The 14,330-nt window shown below is 40.8% G+C and overlaps 1 protein-coding gene across 15 annotated transcripts in view; it reads right to left on the bottom strand.

The window, feature by feature from the left end:
• stau1 (staufen double-stranded RNA binding protein 1) overlaps nt 1-14,330 on the bottom strand; it is a 51,954-nt gene that overhangs the window by 32,586 nt on the left and 5,038 nt on the right. For 6 of the 15 annotated variants that reach the window (XM_078236529.1, XM_078236535.1, XM_078236525.1 and 3 more), the window contains exons 2-4: nt 7,828-8,104; nt 3,306-3,430; nt 287-443 (exon numbers count right to left, since the gene is read on the bottom strand). In XM_078236529.1, coding sequence (XP_078092655.1) covers nt 287-443; nt 3,306-3,430; nt 7,828-8,023 — 478 coding nt within the window. In that variant the 5' untranslated portion in view covers nt 8,024-8,104. The remainder of the gene's footprint in view (nt 1-286; nt 444-3,305; nt 3,431-7,827; nt 8,105-14,330) is intronic. The other 9 variants (XM_078236533.1, XM_078236530.1, XM_078236532.1 and 6 more) reach the window with 4 other exon arrangements.

Raw genomic sequence — 14,330 nt, 5'->3', positions numbered from 1 at the left:
AAACACAAATAAAATTGTTACTTATAAGTCATCCCCAATTTCAAAATTATGCATGCACTATTCAACTTGCTGAGAAGTTAAAGGTTTGTGAATAACTGCAAAGTGACATTGTGAAAATCTACCAAATGCATTATTTTATTTCTTAAAGAAACAAACCTTTAATTTTGACCTTACATTTTAAGAGATCACTCCCTACTGATGATTTTAACCTTGAGTTTTGTCAGTTTGACAAACAGCAATCAATATTGCTTCTTTCAGGGACTGTTCTACTAAAACTAATTTTTACCAGGATTTTTTGAATCATTACGTGGGGGACGAGGTGGTGGTTTTGGGAGACTGGTTTCCACTAAGGCCTTTGCGGCTGCTGCATGCTGAGCTTTCTTAATGCTGCTTCCTTCAGCTTCCCAGTGCTGGTCACCAAGTGTCAGCTGCACTGTAAAAACCTAAAATCAAAATTTACATGATGTCAAAAAGCTTAGTGCAAACCATTACAAGATTAACTTGAATTTCCATTTAGGTTGTATATTAAAATGAAAACAATTACTTCAAAATCTCACAATGCATTGAAAATAACAAAACTATATAATAAATAATTCTTCAAACACCTGAAACAACTAATCAAAAGGGCATTGTGACATTGAGGTACAGTATGTTTTACAATAAATACAGCAGAGTGACCAAATATCTGGAGAAAAATCACCAGTAGACAGCTATATGAAGATCAGTAGACCAAAGAGCCAATTTATGGACTGTCAGTTTGAGCCTAGAGCAGAGGATCGGAATGAAGATGTAGTTTATGGGTGAAGGCTTGGAGAAACTTGTTTCAAGTACCTGGGGCTCAATGGTGGCAGAAGATGGAGTATAGAAATGGTAATGAAACAAGGGATTAACTGATTGGAGTAATTGGAAGAAGCACATCAGGGAGTCAGTGAAGATTTTAGAAACATTATGTGTTGGAGAGAGAGAGAGGGAGGAAATGTGGCAAGACAAGTAATGGAGATGAGACTGCCAAGGAGGAGGAAGGTTAAAATTAGATGGAAAGATGCAGTGGCAAGAAACCTAAACACAATGGGATGGTGGCGATAGGAGCAGTAGTTGCAATCTAGACACACAAAGCAGATAAATGTCGACATTGATTAAGGGAAGTTAGTGCCAACATAATATTTGTCAAATGGCATAATCTAATTCCTAGCAATTTCAATAAAAGAAATTCCCTCAAGATCTTTTTTCTTTTCCAGAAACAAGGTATCACACTGAATAGTTCCATGTTGTATTGATAATTTTAATAAATCTAGGTAATTATCAGCCAGCTTTTCAACTACAGAACATCATGACCAATTCTTGCCCTGAACTGACAATTGTCCAGACTTGACAAAAAACAGCCCAGGGGAACTTGAATCATTTATCACCTCCAGTTAACTTAGTACCAGGTAAAAGACCAAGAGTTCACTAAGGCACCTCGTGACCTGTATAGCTTAATGCAAAAACACCACTAAGCCATGAGAGAACACAAGTATTTTTGTAATTGGATTTATTTTGCCAACTTTATTCTTCGCTCCCTTTGTAATGAGTACTATAGTGTCTAACACATTAACATCTCCCAAAGTAATCTATATTATTTCTTTGATATCTGCTAAGAAAGTCATGTTCAAAGTACATCTGGCACAGTGGTTAGCACTGCTGCTTCAGTGCCAAGGACCCGAGTTTGTTTCCTGGCTTGGGTCACTGTCTGTGTGGAGTCTGCATGTTTTCCCCCTTGCCTGCTTGGTTTTCCTCCCACAGTCTGAAAGACGTGGATAGATGCATTGGCCATGCTAAATTCTCCCTCAGTGTGCCCGAACAGGCGCCAGTGTGTAGCGACTAGGGGATTTTCACAGTAATTTCACTGCCGTGTTAATGTAAGCCTACTTGTGACACTAATAAATAAACTTTAAACATCTTAAAATGGATATTTCAATTTTTTCCTTTGACTTTGAATCTCAGGAGCCCAGGAGATGCATCACTACCAAGCTTTTAATTTTCATATAATCTAGCCTTTGATCTTCCCAACAAAACCAATGTTTGGGAACAGTTTAGGTCCCCGTTCAACCGGGCAAATTTCTGCGTCGAGAAAGAGCAGAAAAACAAACAGGAACAAAAAGATTTTAGCATGGGATAAAACATTTTGTAAACTGGCTGCAGAATTCCTGGGACTGGGACACTGTTAAAAGACCCATGTTGAGAAACTAGTTCCAATAGGTCTATCTATTCTTTTCCCTACCACCAATAAATTTACACAGGAAGGAGAGCAATTAATTGCTGATGGGGATGTGGAATATTTAAACCTTAGACTGCCTTTGAAAATAAATGACCCATATCCACCTTGAGAGCACCATATTGGCCATTCCATATTTGTTGTCCCACCCCTATCACAGGTAAACCTACGCACGGGAAGTGACAAAAATGGCATAAGCAACTACCACTATGCCTTTGACCCAAGATTTAGTGGATTTGGCAGTCAGCTACAATACTCCCACAACTCTGGCAGTGGAGAAAAACTCCCAAGAATTTCAGGTCCATTAAATGCTAACTTGCTGAGTTCACCGTGAGATGCTTATTAAAACGCACATGTTGTTCAAAGAGCAATGCAAATTCTCAGATGGGTAAATTGCAGTTTGATAAAGTGTACACTATGCTAATTTGGAGTCTTAGGTTGTAATGGCCCATATTGCTAAGCTAACTGGAAACATAATCCAGAAAGAGACAAAAATGATTTTATAATTTCACTTTGCAGTGAAAAGGTTGTCCAGCCAGTTACTTCCTCATCACCAAATGCAATTGTGGCAAGCATTAGTGTGCGCATAGAAATTAATAACCTACCTCTACTTAAGAAAAATTTGTTCTTTCGCCAACACCAAGGTCAATGTACTGCAAATCTACATTTCATTCAACCTCACCTAGTAATAAGAATGTACAGATTCATTTAGATACTCGAGGATATGTACTAAATATTTAAAACTAAGTACATCTTCCAAGGTCTCAAGTTACATTGCAATTCGGGATTTTTTTTAAAAATGGAAAAGCGCACTCTACAACATTGGTATTTGGATAAAAATAAATGAGCAACAGAGCCAAAAATAATTTCAGGGCATGGTCGCCATAAAGCCTTTGCATTGCTCTTACCCTAAATTTCTGAAGAAACTGCAGCACTTTCAACTTAAAAATTACAGAATACACACATCAATTTGAAATGGCTTATTCAAAACTTGGGGAATGGACTCCTACCAAAGCATAAGATGATAGAAATATTAATGCTTTCCACTAACCTTGGCATGAGCTGGACCAAGTTCATTTAAAAGTTTGTATTCTGGCTGAATCTTGTTGAAACGGGCTAACTCATTCACAAGACACATAGGGGTTTTCTCTTTGGGGTTTGCCATGTTTGAAGGAACTGAAAAATAAGTTCAAGTGCAACAACCAACACATTTATTTCTGCATTGCTCCCAAATATTTGCCACACCCTGCCAACAGCAGCCATCATGGACAGTATCAATTAATTTTACCAATTAAAAACTTCTTGGGTAATGGATTTTATAATGTTTCAGTATTTAAGACACATCCCAAGTTAGTAAATTGATGCAGTCACTAAAATAGTATCTCTAAATAAGTGCACGTGTTGGGAAAACCATTCCGAATCATGGATAAGGTACTTTTACATCCAACTGATACGAGGTTGGCAGAGGATGAAACCCCAACAAAAATTCAGTACCAATTGCAATTCAGCCTCTGCTCCCCATCTCCCCAAAATGGATTTCAGGGCAACAGGTTTTAATAAATAGATCAAGTTTCTTATGAACTGAATGAAACATGCATTTTAATTTCTGCTATATTTTGTTTCACATAGCCTACAGTTAATGATTAACACTAGTTAAAAGAAACTGCTTGCTGGAGAATACATGGGATCGCCATAGTCTTTTGTTTTGACATCATGGACTCTGACAACAGAATATAGTTACAAGCTAAACTACTGTTGCAATATCTGTGAAGCAAACACAGGTATACAAAGATAGCTAGGGTACTAGAGCAAGGGAGTACGCCTGCACGTACACTATCCCAAGCCATCAGGCCTTGAAAGCAGATTTCAGCCCTAATTATAGTTGATAATGAAATTTGTGGCTCAGTGGTTTGCTATGGGTGGATCTTAGTTCCTTGGCAGATAAACCTTGAATCAGATCACCAAGACCTGTTGGTATCAATTAACAATAACTCAAAATTAATGAAAGCATTTTGAGAGGCCAGGAGGTTCAATGATATATCCGTATGCAGCTAAAGGCAAAAAAGATTGGACACCCTCAGTATAAAGCAAATTTACAGATACTGGGTTCACCACAATAAAATAATCTGCATTTCTTCCAAATTTCACAACAAACTTTAAGGTAGCAGGTTCTGACAGCACAGGAACAGAAAATTGACCACATTTCCCCAAATAAAACTTTTTAAGCATTCAAATGTTAGATTGCACATTTTCATACAATTTTCACAATACATGTGCATAAAACTCCACTGGAGACAACAAAGAGTTAGGTCAGTCAACCACATAGAATAAAGGTATCAGGGTTATTTGCTTGCAGCCAGTGTTCAAATGCACCATCCGCAGACAAGTACAAAGCAAAAGAAATTTTAGAGAACCAACAACACGGTGGACTGCAACCAGTTTAATAGTTACGCTGCTTGTAATTTAAACAAAAGCATTCAGAAACTTATCATATTCAAGCAAATACATGTTCAAAAAGAGAGGTGAACCCAAAATTAATTTTGAATAAATGTTCAGTTTAATTTAATAACTTGCAATTCTTTTGCACCCTTACAAGAACATTTTAAAACACAAGAGAAAAGAAAATTAGTTGGGCCTTTGCAAAGACAAGGGTAATTTGCAGTACAGCCTGTAGCATTTTTGATTAGCTGTGTTTGGGAGCAAGACTCAGGAAATACAAGCATGGATACTTTTGCTCGGCAGTAAAAGGCTGGAGAAAAGTAGCCGTGTTCAGAGGTGAAAAATATTTTTTTTTGGCAAGTTGGATGAAAAGGAAGCTGAACTTCATTAAGTAGTTCACAAAAGTTGCACAATTTTAGTCCAAGTTGGAAGAGGCAGTTGGAAAGATTTATGGAATCAAGATGAATGGGCCTTGAATGTTTGCAGAATCTGAAGGCAACAACAAGTTTTGCTTCATGGTAGAAAGACAATTGAAGACATTAACAGCAGCAATGGGCTCAGTGGAAGATGAGGAGATGGAGAGCTGAAACATGACTGCATGCGCAAGAGGTGTGCACACGCACGCTGATTATGCAGGGATAAAAAAAACTCCTCAAAGACAATATAAACGGCCATGAAAGAACAAGGAACAGTAGAACCATGAAGGTGTGGTACAAAGAAAGTAGACAGTGCAAGAGATGTCCAAGGAGGACAGCGTTTGAAAGTGTTAAGGCAGTGTACAGACAGAGGTTAGAGATTAATAATCGTAAAATTTACACCACTGCATCTAACTTCATACGTAGCTCACCATTGCTGCACAATTAGGCAAGCCACAATGTTTTTGCCCATTTAAGCAGTAAAAAAACGAACACTATTTTAGTCACAGGAGATACCCTAGTTGCCGATGTGCTTACAAAGCAGTGTACAGCCCATGGCTAAATGGTCCACTAGATAGTGCATTAGCCTTTCCAGAGGAGCTCCGCATGCAAAATCAAAGTGTATTGCTTGCATCATCTGAAAGACATTTTACAAAGAGTTTTCCAAGTCTTGACCTGGAAAACCAAGGATTTATACTGAAGAAAATGGACAAAGAATAGCATCCTAGCATTCAGTTGGGAGGCAAACATAAAGCAATCCAACGAGCCTCGATCGCCATACTGCTTTTGGGGAGGCACCTGTTGTTATAAAATAGAATTGCCAAAGTTAGCAATTGGCAAATCAAAGCCATAGAATAATGCCCCACCACTGTGTAGTTCAGAATGCAAAGGCTCAATGTGGCTGTCTCAAGGGGAACTGGGGATGGACAATAAATGTTGGTCTTGCCATTTGATAATGAAAATTAACAGGTATTAGATGGCCAAACTATACATAAAGTTGATAAGTCACTAATTTAATGAGGTAGATTCAAGAAAGCAAGGTTGGTAATTGTGAGGCAGATGCCAATCTTCAGTGATGACTGTAGAGGAGTGAAGAATTGCAATTAGTCCACTTCTGTTCATTAAAGGGTACAGAGATAAGCCCAGCAACTACAAGCTAATCAGTGTACCATCAATGGTAGGAAATAACATTCAAGACTAAATTGACACTCATGTAAAACGCAAATTAAAGAAAACCAGCATGGACTTGTTTAACATGGAATTTTTGATGAGGGATGGATGAGGTTGTACATGGATTTTCACAGGTGTTTGATAAAGTGCCACACAATGCAAGGCTTGTCAAAAAAACTAAAGCTCATGAAACAAAATGGGCAGAGGAGTCACGGATAAAAAAAACTGTGACAAGTAACAGCAGTGGTGAAAGGTTGTTTTGCAGATTGAGGAAGGTATAAGTGGGGATCCCAGAGGCCAATGTTAGAGCCCATGCATTTTCTATTTCATGACTTCGACTTAGTTTTGAAATTATGCCCTATACACCATGAAAAATTTGGAAACGTCAGAAATTGTCAAGAGCATAGCAACAAACTTCAAGAGAAGTTAGGCTGGTAGGGTGGGCACATGTGGCATTTGGTTGGAAGAATAAGGAGGCAACATAAGAGGCACAATTCTAAATGGGGTGCAGCAGCATAGGGACCTGGTGGTCCATGTGCACAAATCATTGAAGGTGGAAGAATAGGTTGAGAGACCGGTTAATAAAGCAAATGGGATCCTGGACTCTATAAATATATAGATAAGAGTACAAAAGCAAGCAAGTCCTGAATAGCCTGCATAAAACACTGGTCCAATCTCAATTGGGGTACTTTGGGCATCCCATTTCAGGAGGGATGTATAGGCATTAGAGAGCTCAGAAAAGATTCATGCAAATGGTTCCAGGGATGAGAAAATTCAGTTACATAGACAAACTGGAGGTGTTCTCCCTAAAGAAGGGAGATAAGAAGAAGAAACTGTTCCCAATAGCAGAAGGATCGAGAAGCAGAGGACACTAATTTACAGCGATTAGCAGAAGAAACATCGGCAATACAAAGAAAGATTATTTTACACAGCAAATGGTTAAGATCTGGAACGCATTGCCTGAAAGTTTGGTGGAGGATGATTCAAATGAAGCCTTCACAGGATAACCAAGTAATTAGCTAGAGGGCAAAACATTTGCTGGATTATGACAATAAAGGCAGACAAACAGGACCAGATCAGTTGTTCTTTCAGAAAGTCAGCACAGACAGGCATGAGGTGGTGAATAGCCTCCTTCTTTGCTGTAACCATTCTTTGGTTCTCTGAAAGCCCACATCCCATGAATGTAAAAAATTGTTGTGTCATTAATGCAATTATTTATTGAAGGTGAAGGTGTGGCAAATAATTGAATAAATTGAGGGGGATTACAAGGTAAAGATTACAAGGTAAATTGAGGGGGATTACAAGGTAAAGGGTTCGACATTGTTTCTGCTTATATGACAAGTTTCAGAACGGTCTTTCATTACTCATCCAAATGATCAGTTGGGTTTTGAAGGGCTCCAAGTTAGATATTTAATGCAAAAAATTCTCAAGAGTAAGCAGAGTATCACTTCCTTCCCCCACACAAATTTAAAAAAAAAACACAAGAATTATTCTCATTGGTTAGCTGCGCACACAACATGGACATTTTCTCTATGGCTTCATACTGACCTGCAGCTGCGGTGGTGGAAGTGGCAGACATGGAAGGTAAAGCTGAGCTTTGAATGGGTCTACTGGCACTTTCTGATGGCAAAGGGCCAATCCCAATAGGAATGCTCTGGCCAACAGTGCTACCCATAAGAGGCTGCGATAGACTGGAGGGCGAATTATGAACCTGAATCTGAGACATTTCACACTTCCAACTCATAAATTTTAAGAAGATTAGGTTTACAGGAAGATTCCACAGAGGTGCTGGTTAAGATCAGAAATATGCAGTAGCAGGATCTATCTGGAAATAAAAATAGGAACATGTCATAATTCAGTACAATATTAAAATCAAAACTCATTTCAACACTGCACTATTTCACCAATAATAACTTTCCACAGAACATCATTTATTTTATATTTATTCTATAGAAATTGAAATGCAATGCTAAATTAGTTTCTAATATCAATAGTGTAACAAAATTGCAGTACGATTAATTAAAAATGTAACTTAAACATTTTATGAATTTCACTACAGGTAGCTCAATTTCAATTTGGTGCATAATTTATCCATAGTCTTACACTTCAAGTAAAATAATAAATTTCAGGTCATCGAGTCTGAGCTTAAAAAAAGGAGAGTTCAACAAAATGCTGACAAGTATATCCAATAAGTAATCGGCTACAAAGGTGCTATTTTCATTCCAGTTTGCTGAGTCAGTAGCTTTCCATCAGGATCGTGTGGGATACCATTAATTGATCCTAATGGGTCTCACGTGTCATTATCTCGCAACACCTATTAAAAGTACATGCGCTCATAAACATAATAACGAATCACTGTCTAAGAAAGAGAAAGGAGAAAAGAGAGCAAAAATTAGAGTGTTGGGGACTCAGCTAATTAATGCATCATCGTGTCACATTCATGACTTGATTCAGTAGGTTATGGCTCTCAAATGAACTCGAGGATGAGTTGCCACCGCTCAAGGTGGGTTCCGCAGTGGCTGAATAGTCCAAACCTGGAGCCGCAGACTCTGCCACAGGCGTTTGACAAGGTGGGAGGGGATGCTCTAGATTCTGTACTCGCTCTTCACTGATTATGCTTGGCTTCTGCGTGCTCCACTTGGAGATGCTCAAGGTAATTGACTCGGATGATTCTTCGCCAATTTGTGCATCCTAAGGCAAGTAATTCCCACTTGTCGATGAGGATGTTGCATTTATTTTGATAGGCTTTCAAAGTATCCTTTTAGTATTTCCTCTGCCCCCCCAAGTGAGTGATCACTTGCCATTGCAGAGCTCGGAACAGAACACTTGTTTCAGGAGTCTCGTGTGGGGTATTCAGACAACGCAGCCCACTCATCGCAGCTGGTAGAGTGTGACCAGTGCTTCGATGCAGAGATATTGGCCTTGGAGAGGACGCTCACATTAGTACACCTATCCTGCCAGTGGATTGGCAGGATTTTGCAGAGGCAACACTGGTGATATCTCTCCAGGGATTTGAGGCGTTTGCTGATGCATTCAGATACAAAAGGGTCCAGAGGGGCAACCTTTTCCACACAGAGGGTGGAGAGTGTCTGGAACAAGGTGCTAGAGGTAGTAGTAGAGGAGTACAATTTTTGTCTTTTAAGCAGCATTTTGACAGTTACATGGATAAGATGGGTTCTGAGGGGTATAGGCCAAACGTGGGCAATTGGGACCAACTTAGTAGTTAAAAAAGGGCAGCATGGACAAGTTGGGCCAAAGGGCCTGTTTTCATTCTGTAAAGCTCTATGGCCCTAATTAAGGCATCTGACATTTCCCAGCATGAGGAGTTTGGGCGACACAGTGACAACTACTGCTGCATCACAGCACCAGGAACCTGGGTTCAATTCCGGCCTCGGGTCACCGTGTGGAGTTTGCACATTTTCCCCATGTCTGTATGGATTTCCTCCAGGTCCTTCAGTTTCCTCCCACACTCCAAAGACAAGTTTCTGAGGTTGATTGGTCACACAAAATTGCCCCTCTGTCAGGGGACTAGCGGTGTGAATACCTAGGGTTAAGGGAGTAGGGCCTTGTTGAGATTGTCATCGATGCAGGCTTGATGGCCTCCTTCTGTACTGTAGGGATTCTATTGGCACAGTGGTTAGCAACCACTGCCTCAGAACACCAGGAACCCAGGTTCCATTCAGCTTTGGGTGACTGTGTGGAGTTTGCACTTTCTCCCCGTGTACGCATGGGTTTCCTCTGGGTTCTCTAGTTTCTACCCACTGTCCAAAGATGTGTAGGTTCAGTGGAATAGTCATGATAAACATGTGGGGTTAAAAGGATAGGATGGAGGGGAGGGTCTCGGTGGGATGCTTTTTCGGACAGTCAGTGCTGACTCGATGGGTCGGATGGCCTCTTCCTACAATTGCATCGCAAATAACTCCGGAGACAGTTGAAATGCAAATCTGTGAACCAACCCAGCAAAAACTGTGTGCCATAACCATAAAGTATGATATTGTAGCCATTCCAAATCATGTACACTACAATTTCTTTTACATACTTGCAAAAAGCACAATGCAAGGACAAAAACAACTGATTTCAACTTCAACTTGCAATTATAGTGCCAGGGGCCAGAGTTCAATTCTGGCTTCCGGTGACTGTGGAGTTCACACGTTCTCCTCATGTCTGTGGGGGTTTCTGCTGGGTGCTCCAGTTTCCTACCAGAGTCTAAACATGTGTGGATTAGGTTAATTGGTCATGTTAAATCGCCAAGTGACGGGGGATTAGCAGTGTAAATACATGGGGTTACGGGGATAGGGCCTAGGTGGGATTTTTGTCAGTGCCACCTTGATGGGCTGAATGGCTTCCTTCTGCACTGCACTAAGTTCTATGGACTCTTGTCAAGAGTTTCCCCACCACATTTTTATACTTCAGCGGGGATTCCATTTGTGCCAAAGGTCTTGTTGCTCAGCTCTCAGATGACTTTTTTGGCATCTAGGGTTGTGCTGAGATGGTGGCAAGTGACGTGTTGCGGGATGCTGTCAAGGGCATTTGCTTTGAAGGTTACATCTTGGTTGAGGAGGTATTCAAAGTGATCTCTCTTGCGGGTGTTGAATGCACCTGTCTTTAATGAGCGCCTCTCCCCTTTTGGCTCTCAGTGGGGGCAAATCCCTGGGTACTTGGACCATAGATGCAAGCTTGTTTCCTCTCACTCATGTTTCGGTGGAGTTGCCAGTTCATGAAAACCTTGCATTTGCCATCAAGAGATCCTGGATTTCCTGATCGTTCTCGTGGCTGTTTCCTGGTTGAGAGCCCGAGCATTTCCTCACAGTTGTTGACGATGGTGGACCTGGCATTGTGGGACTGGCTTGTTGGTCATCACCAGGTTAGCTGAGAGGCACTAATTGACTAGCTTTGTTCTCAGGGTCTTGATCCCACCAGCATGGGGTCTCCTGCGCCAGAGATTTTTCTGCCTCTGCCGGTTTGGGGCCAGAGTGATGCAGATGGTAGAGCGGATGTCACTATTGGGGCACCGGAGTGTGATGGAATACTCTCCACTTGCCTGGATCAGTGCAGCTCCAACACCACTCAGGAAGCTCAACACCATCTAGGACAAAGCAGCCAGCTTGATTGGCACCCCTTCCTCAAATATTCACTCCCTCCACCACTGACACAGTGGCAGCAGGAACATAGGAATTAGCAGCACAAGTAAGCAATTCAGCGCTTTGAGCCTGTTACGCCCATTCAATCAGATCATGGCTGATCTCTTCCTGGTCTAAATCCACCTATCTATTCTCCATATCCCTTTAACCCATTTTTTTTATCTTCTCCTTCTTGAAACCATTTAATGATTCAGACTCCACCAAGTTATGGGGCAGCAAGTTCCACAAATTCACCATCCTCTGCGAGTAGTTCCTCCTCATCTCAATTTTAGATCTCTCAACCTATACCTGTGACCTCTTGTTCTAGATTGCCCCACAAGGGGAAACATTTGGTCTATGTTTACTTTATCAATCCCTTTTAGTATTTTATATACCTCAATCAGTTCCCTCTCAACTCCAGCGAGTAAAAATCCGAATTGTTTAATTTCTCCTCATACGTCAACCCTTTCATCACCAGAATCAATCTGGCGAACCTCCCCTGAACTGCCTCTGATGCCACCACATCCTTCCTCAAATAAGGAGACCAAAACTGGACGCAATACTCCTGATGTGGTTTCACCAACACCTTGTACAATTGTAACAACACTTCTCCACTTGAGACTCCAGCCCTTTTGCAATAAATGCCAACATTCCATTTGCAGTGTATGCCATCTACAAGATGCACATCAAGCACGCAACTAAAGCTCTTTCGACAGCACCTTGCAAACCCATTACCACGACGATCTAGAAAGACAAGAGCAGCCAATACATATGAATACCATCACCTGGAAGTTCTCCTCCAAGCCAATCATCATCCTGACTTGGAAATATATCACTGTTCTCACTGTCGCTGGGTCAAAACGCAGGCACTCCCTCTCTAACAGTATGTGGGTGCACCTAGACTACAAGGACCATGCCAGTTGAAGACAACAGCTCACTATCACTTTCTCAAGGGCATTTAGGGATGAGCAATGAACATTGGTTTAGCCAGTAAAGCCCACATCCCTCAACGGAAAAAAAAAGCAGCTTCTGTTACATGGAAATCCAGAATATTAGCCATTGATTTGCAGTTGTATCCAGTCAATTTTTGATGCAGAGATCTAACTGGAAAAAATTTACTTACAAGACTGTAGGACTTTCCCTTTGAGTATTTTGGGAATTGCAACCATTTTCATATGAAACCCAAAAATAGCCATAACAGTGATTAGCATCAAATCTACAGCACAGGAGCATTAGTCCAACAGGTTTATGCTGATATTTATAGTCTATGAGCTTCTGCTTCCAAATAGCCTAGCTTAGATTTAAACTCCTTGTCCTAGACTTCTTCACATGTCGACAATATTCTCATCATCTAGCCTGTCAACTCACCAGTGACCTTGTATATTCCAGGGACTATAAACACGGTTTATGTATATCTCTTATTTTAACCTTTGGAGCCCTGGTAACATTCTGGCGAATCAACACTGTAGCCCTTCTTTAAAGATTTTGATTTATTATTGTTACATTAGCATACAGTGAAAAGCATTGTTTCTTGCACGCTACACAGACAAAGCATACCGTTCATAAAGGAAAGGACAGTGCGCAAAATGGAGTGTTACAGTCATAGCAAGGGTGTAGAGAAAGATCAACTTAATGCAAGATAGGTCCATTCAAAAGTCTGATGGCAGCAGGGAAGAAGCTGTTCTCGAGTCGGTTGGTACCTGACCTCAGACTTTTGTATCTTTATCCTGACGGAAGAAGGTAAAAAGAAAATGTCTGGGATGCGTGGGATCCTTGATTACGCTGGCTGCTTTGGCGAGGCAGCAGGAAGTGCAGACAGAGTCAATGGATGGGATCCTGGCTTGCGTGATGGATTGGGCTACATTCACGACCTTTTATAGTTCCTTGCGGTCTTGGGCAGAGCAGAAGCCATACCAAGCTGTGATACAACCAGAAAGAATGCTTTCTATGGTGCACCTGTAAAAGTTGGAGTCATAGCTGACATGCCAAATTTCCTTAGTCTTCTGAGAAAGTAGAGGCATTGGTGGGCTTTCTTAACTATAGTGCCGGCGTGGGGAGACCAGGACAGGTTGTTGCTGATCTGGACACCTAAAAACTTGAAGCTCTCTACCCTTTCTACTTCGTACTTAGATTGGGCCTGTATACATTGACGTTTAGAAAAATGAGGCACAATCTTATTAAGACATGTCGGATATTCAGGGGTGCTTGACAAAGTAGATGCAAAGAAGCATATATCGACTTTGAAAGGTACTTTTAAAGCTTTGCAGTGCTTTGGGCTATATCTCATTTGCTGTACTGCGTTTTAAGGCAGTTAGGAACAATGGATAGGAGTAGGGAGTTACAAAAGACTAAGTGGGTGGACAAAACTACACAACAACAACAGACTTCAGGAAGACAGGCACTTGTAAAATGGACAGAGTTGTGGCAGATGCAGCACAATGCAGACAAATGCAAATAAAATGTGTTTTGGGCAAGAATAAGGAGAAGTAATACGAACTAAATGGTATAATTTTAAAAGGGATCTTAGAAACAGAGACACTGCAGGTCGATGAGTACAAATCTTTGAAGATGTTAGAAGAAAGAGCATTGTATTAATTTCTGTGTACCACACTCACGGAAGAAAGTAAAGGTTTTGGGGAGGATGCAGATGCAATGTCATGGACTTCAGTACTCGGAGAGACTGGAGCAGCTCAAGTTCTTCTCCTTGGTGCAGAGATGATTAAATGGAGAATTGATGTGGATGGTCAATCAGCAGTGGTTTTGATAGACTAAACAAGGAGAAAAACTTGTATAGAGAAAAATCCCCCTTGGAACTTGAAAGAAATGGTTGGAAAGGCAATTGCACAGAAGTGCTAACTTCCTTTGAGCAATTGTCCTGTACTGGTAACCATCTGAAATGCGATTTAAATAGCAAGCTTTGGATGGTTCCAG

This window comes from Mustelus asterias, chromosome 20 (assembly GCF_964213995.1).
Source record: "Mustelus asterias chromosome 20, sMusAst1.hap1.1, whole genome shotgun sequence".
In the NCBI taxonomy this organism is placed as follows: domain Eukaryota; kingdom Metazoa; phylum Chordata; class Chondrichthyes; order Carcharhiniformes; family Triakidae; genus Mustelus; species Mustelus asterias.
Note: the sequence above shows the minus strand (reverse complement) of the source record. Positions and strands in the feature narration are given on the sequence as shown.